Genomic DNA, 5000 nt, shown 5'->3' with positions numbered 1-5000 from the left:
CTGGTTGTATAGAAGTCTATATAAATGACTCTACTTCTCTTGATGTATTCCCTCAGTAAACATTGTAAACATTAGTTTTTGGTCTCAATCTCTAGTTTCAAGCTCATTTAGTAAATTATGGTCATTTAGAGTCAAACAGACCATAAAGCAGGGGATATTTTAGGGCGGGGCTACAAGTTGATTGACAGGTCGACACCAGAGACATATACTGTGTCTCTACGTCACTACTCCTCAGTCCAGATATGGTCACTTCCTGTTCACCGGTTAGAGAAAACCAAGATGGCGACGGCCAGAATGTTGAATTAGAGGCTTCACAACGTCCACAAACCAACAATAATATGGTACCATGAGCTCACTAGTGGGGTAATGTGTAGTGGACTATAGTGGAAGTCTCTACATCTTCCGTCGCAAACTAAAAACACATCTTAGTGACGACACCTTGAATAGGGAAGGTAGCGCCGTAGTAGCACTTTAGTAGCACTTAAATGTCTCTTACTGATAGCACTTTGTAGTTTAACACTTTAGTAGCACTTAAATGTCTCTTACTGATAGCACTTTGTAGTTTAACACTTTAGTAGCACTTAAATGTCTCTTACTGATAGCACTTTGTAGTTTAACACTTTAGTAGCACTTAAATGTCTCTTACCGATACCACTTTGTAGTTTAACACTTTAGTAGCACTTAAATGTCTCTTACTGATAGCACTTTGTAGTTTAACACTTTAGTAGCACTTAAATGTCTCTTACCGATACCACTTTGTAGTTTAACACTTTAGTAGCACTTAAATGTCTCTTACTGATAGCACTTTGTAGTTTAACTTTATTGAAGAAATTGTACTTTCTTGATTCTTGTTGTTCTGGGTTTGGACTCATGGTTTAATGCACTTATTGTAAGTCAGCTAAATGACATGTATCTAATGTTGTGTAATATTGTGGTCTCTCTAACTGAGGAACAAACTGACTTCAACCTTGAAGTTGAGTTTTTATCAGCCTGAGAAAATACACAGTTGCTGGTCTCTAACACACACACACACACACACACACACACACACACACTCTTATTGATTAACCTGAGAACAAACATTAAGAAATTAATTTCACGTTTACTGTCGACGTCGAAAATCAACGTTCTTAAGTTTCTGATCAAAACGAGATTCTCAAGATACTTAAAAGTTATGAATATGTTTGAATACCAGAGACGATAGAAGCCAGTAGAATAATGTATGAAATAGAGTAGGTAAGTACATTGACTCCAGAATAGTAATTGTACTTCACCTGAGTACTTTCTACCTGGCTGTACTTTCTACTGTACTACTCAGAGCTCCATTAATTCGTTGCACTTTATAAATGTCGATAAAGTAGCGTCGTGTCGATTGGAAGCTGTTTGTCCCACCTTCTCCTCCGGCTCTGAACGCCCCGTGACGCGCACGACAGCTGCCGGGAGGGCGGGGCTTTGTGTTGCTCAACATGGCTGCGCCCTGCTCGGATCAACAGGTTTGAAGGTAAACTCCACGCACCGGAGCACCGGAAGCTAACACGCTAACACAGCCCAGAGGTTAGAATGTTAGCTTAGCATCACGCTGTCAGCTGTGAACCAATGCTAGCTGTTAGCTTAGCTTCAGTAGGAACTCGCAGTATATAACTTCAGACGTCTCTGTGACGTCACATTATTACATAACAGTGACGTCACATAACACAGTACTTTACTACTGCCACATGTACTTATACCCAGTGACAGAAGTAGAAGTACTAATACCACAGTGTACACATACTCTGCTACAGTAAAAGTACAAAAGTATTAGAACCATAGAAAAGTGCAGTATTAAATAAAAGTACTTCCATTCTTAAAACAACATGCAGTAGGCCTACAAACACATCATTACGTACATTAAGTACTGTACTGCATTTAAACTGTGTCTTCAGTGAAAGTACGCAGTCTCAAAGTACTGGGGTTAATGAACAGGGTTCATTTTGCTCAGAATACAACCATTGATAAAACAATGACCCCAGGTGTGTCCTCACCTGTATCACATGGTCATCAGCTGTAAGCATGGACATGTCTGTCTCCAGGTGTCCAAGATGTCCACTCTGCCGGTGAGTATCAGTGAGCTCCTGCTCTCATTGGACAGTGCAGAGCTACCGGAGGCGGAGCAAGTCAGAGCAGCCGTCAATCAGCAGCTGAGCACAGGTAAGTCTCCTCATCTCTACTCATCTCTACTCGTCTCTACCCATCTCTACTCGTCTCTACCCGTCTCTACCTGTGTCTCCCCATCTCTACTCGTCTCTACTCGTCTCTACCCATCTCTACTCGTCTCTACTCATCTCTACTCGTCTCTACCCGTGTCTACCCATCTCTACCCATCTCTACCTGTGTCTCCCCATCTCTACTCATCTCTACCTGTGTCTACCCGTCTCTACCCATCTCTACCTGTGTCTACCCATCTCTACCTGTGTCTACCCATCTCTACTCATCTCTACCTGTCTCTACCCGTGTCTACCCATCTCTACCTGTGTCTACCCATCTCTACCCGTGTCTACCCATCTCTACCTGTGTCTACCCATCTCTACCTGTCTCTACCCGTGTCTACCCATCTCTACCCATCTCTACTCGTCTCTACCCGTCTCTACCCGTCTCTACCTGTGTCTCCCCATCTCTACTCGTCTCTACTCGTCTCTACCTGTGTCTACCTGTGTCTCCCCATCTCTACTCATCTCTACCCGTGTCTACCCATCTCTACCTGTGTCTACCCATCTCTACCTGTCTCTACCCGTGTCTACCCATCTCTACCCATCTCTACCTGTGTCTACCCATCTCTACCTGTGTCTACCCGTGTCTACCCATCTCTACCCATCTCTACCCATCTCTACTCGTCTCTACCCGTCTCTACCTGTCTCTACCTGTGTCTCCCCATCTCTACTCGTCTCTACTCGTCTCTACCTGTGTCTACCTGTGTCTCCCCATCTCTACCCATCTCTACCCGTGTCTACCTGTGTCTCCCCATCTCTACTCATCTCTACCCGTGTCTACCCATCTCTACCTATCTCTACCTGTGTCTACCCATCTCTACCTGTCTCTACCCGTGTCTACCCATCTCTACCCATCTCTACCTGTGTCTACCCATCTCTACCTGTGTCTACCCGTGTCTACCCATCTCTACCCATCTCTACCCATCTCTACCTGTGTCTCCCCATCTCTACTCATTTCTACCTGTCTCTACCCGTGTCTACCCATCTCTACCTGTGTCTCCCCATCTCTACTCATCTCTACCTGTGTCTACCCGTGTCTACCCATCTCTACCTGTGTCTACCCGTGTCTACCCATCTCTACCTGTGTCTACCCGTGTCTACCCATCTCTACCTATCTCTACCTGTGTCTACCCGTGTCTACCCATCTCTACCTATCTCTACCTGTGTCTACCCATCTCTACCTGTGTCTACCCATCTCTACCCATCTCTACCTGTGTCTACCCATCTCTACCTGTGTCTCCCCATCTCTACTCATCTCTACCTGTGTCTACCCGTGTCTACCCATCTCTACCTCTATCTACCTGTGTCTACCCGTGTCTACCTATCTCTACCTGTGTCTACCCGTGTCTACCCATCTCTACCTGTGTCTACCCATCTCTACCTGTGTCTACCCATTTCTACCCATCTCTACCTGTGTCTACCCATCTCTACCTGTGTCTCCCCATCTCTACTCATCTCTACCTGTGTCTACCCATCTCTACCTATCTCTACCTGTGTCTACCCATCTCTACCTGTCTACCCATCTCTACCCATCTCTACCTGTGTCTCCCCATCTCTACTCATCTCTACCTGTCTCTACCCGTGTCTACCCATCTCTACCCATCTCTACCTGTGTCTCCCCATCTCTACTCATCTCTACCTGTGTCTACCCATCTCTACCTGTGTCTACCCATCTCTACCTGTGTCTACCCTTGTCTACCCATCTCTACCTATCTCTACCTGTGTCTACCCATCTCTACCTGTCTCTACCCGTGTCTACCCATCTCTACCCATCTCTACCTGTGTCTCCCCATCTCTACTCATCTCTACCTGTGTCTACCCATCTCTACCTGTGTCTACCCGTGTCTACCCATCTCTACCCATCTCTACCTGTGTCTACCCATCTCTACCTATCTCTACCTGTGTCTACCCGTGTCTACCCATCTCTACTCATCTCTACCTGTGTCTACCCATCTCTACCTGTGTCTACCCGTGTCTACCCATCTCTACCTGTGTCTACCCATCTCTACCTGTCTCTACCTATCTCTACCTGTGTCTACCCGTGTCTACCCATCTCTACCTATCTCTACCTGTGTCTACCCATCTCTACCTGTGTCTCCCCATCTCTACCTGTGTCTCCCCATCTCTACTCATCTCTACCTGTCTCTACCCGTGTCTACCCATCTCTACTCATCTCTACCCGTGTCTACCCATCTCTACTCATCTCTACCTGTGTCTACCCATCTCTACCTGTGTCTACCCATGTCTACCCATCTCTACCTATCTCTACCCGTGTCTACCCATCTCTACTCATCTCTACCTGTGTCTACCTGTGTCTCCCCATCTCTACTCATCTCTACCTGTGTCTATTCAATTCAGTTTATGTTATATTGGTATAGCCCAATATCACAAATCACAACCTCCCCTCAGAGGGCTTTACAATCTGTACACATACGACATCCCTGACCTTTGACCTCACATCGATCAGGAAAAACTCCTCAAAAATAACCTTTGACAGGGAAAAAAGTGAAGAAACCTTCAGGAGAGCAACAGAGGAGGATCCCTCTCCCCGGATGGACAGAAGAATAGATGTCATGTGACCAGATGAACAGAGTTACAGAGTTACATAAACACATTACATGAATATGACAATGTATGAATGGAACTCCAATCCATGAAACAGAAGGAGGTAGAGAGGAGGGGGGCGGGGCATCAGCAGGGCCAATGGGAGGCCGGCTCACCAGCATCAGACACCTCCAGGTCCAATGGACCCTA

The 5000-nt window shown here is 45.9% G+C and overlaps 2 protein-coding genes across 2 annotated transcripts in view; one reads left to right on the top strand and one right to left on the bottom strand.

Moving 5' to 3' along the window:
* LOC117736915 (bile salt-activated lipase-like) overlaps window positions 1–2078 on the bottom strand; it is an 18528-nt gene extending 16450 nt beyond the window's left edge. Inside the window, exon 1 of the mRNA XM_034542576.1 lies at window positions 2022–2078. Coding sequence (XP_034398467.1) covers window positions 2022–2057 — 36 coding nt within the window. The 5' untranslated portion in view covers window positions 2058–2078. The remainder of the gene's footprint in view (window positions 1–2021) is intronic.
* tsc1a (TSC complex subunit 1a) overlaps window positions 1434–5000 on the top strand; it is a 23649-nt gene continuing 20082 nt past the window's right edge. Inside the window, exons 1-2 of the mRNA XM_034542587.1 lie at window positions 1434–1501; window positions 2070–2187. Of these exons, the coding sequence (XP_034398478.1) occupies window positions 2079–2187 (109 nt within the window). The 5' untranslated portion in view covers window positions 1434–1501; window positions 2070–2078. The remainder of the gene's footprint in view (window positions 1502–2069; window positions 2188–5000) is intronic.

Source organism: Cyclopterus lumpus, chromosome 9, assembly GCF_009769545.1.
Source record: "Cyclopterus lumpus isolate fCycLum1 chromosome 9, fCycLum1.pri, whole genome shotgun sequence".
NCBI classification, from domain to species: Eukaryota; Metazoa; Chordata; class Actinopteri; order Perciformes; family Cyclopteridae; genus Cyclopterus; species Cyclopterus lumpus.
Note: the sequence above shows the minus strand (reverse complement) of the source record. Positions and strands in the feature narration are given on the sequence as shown.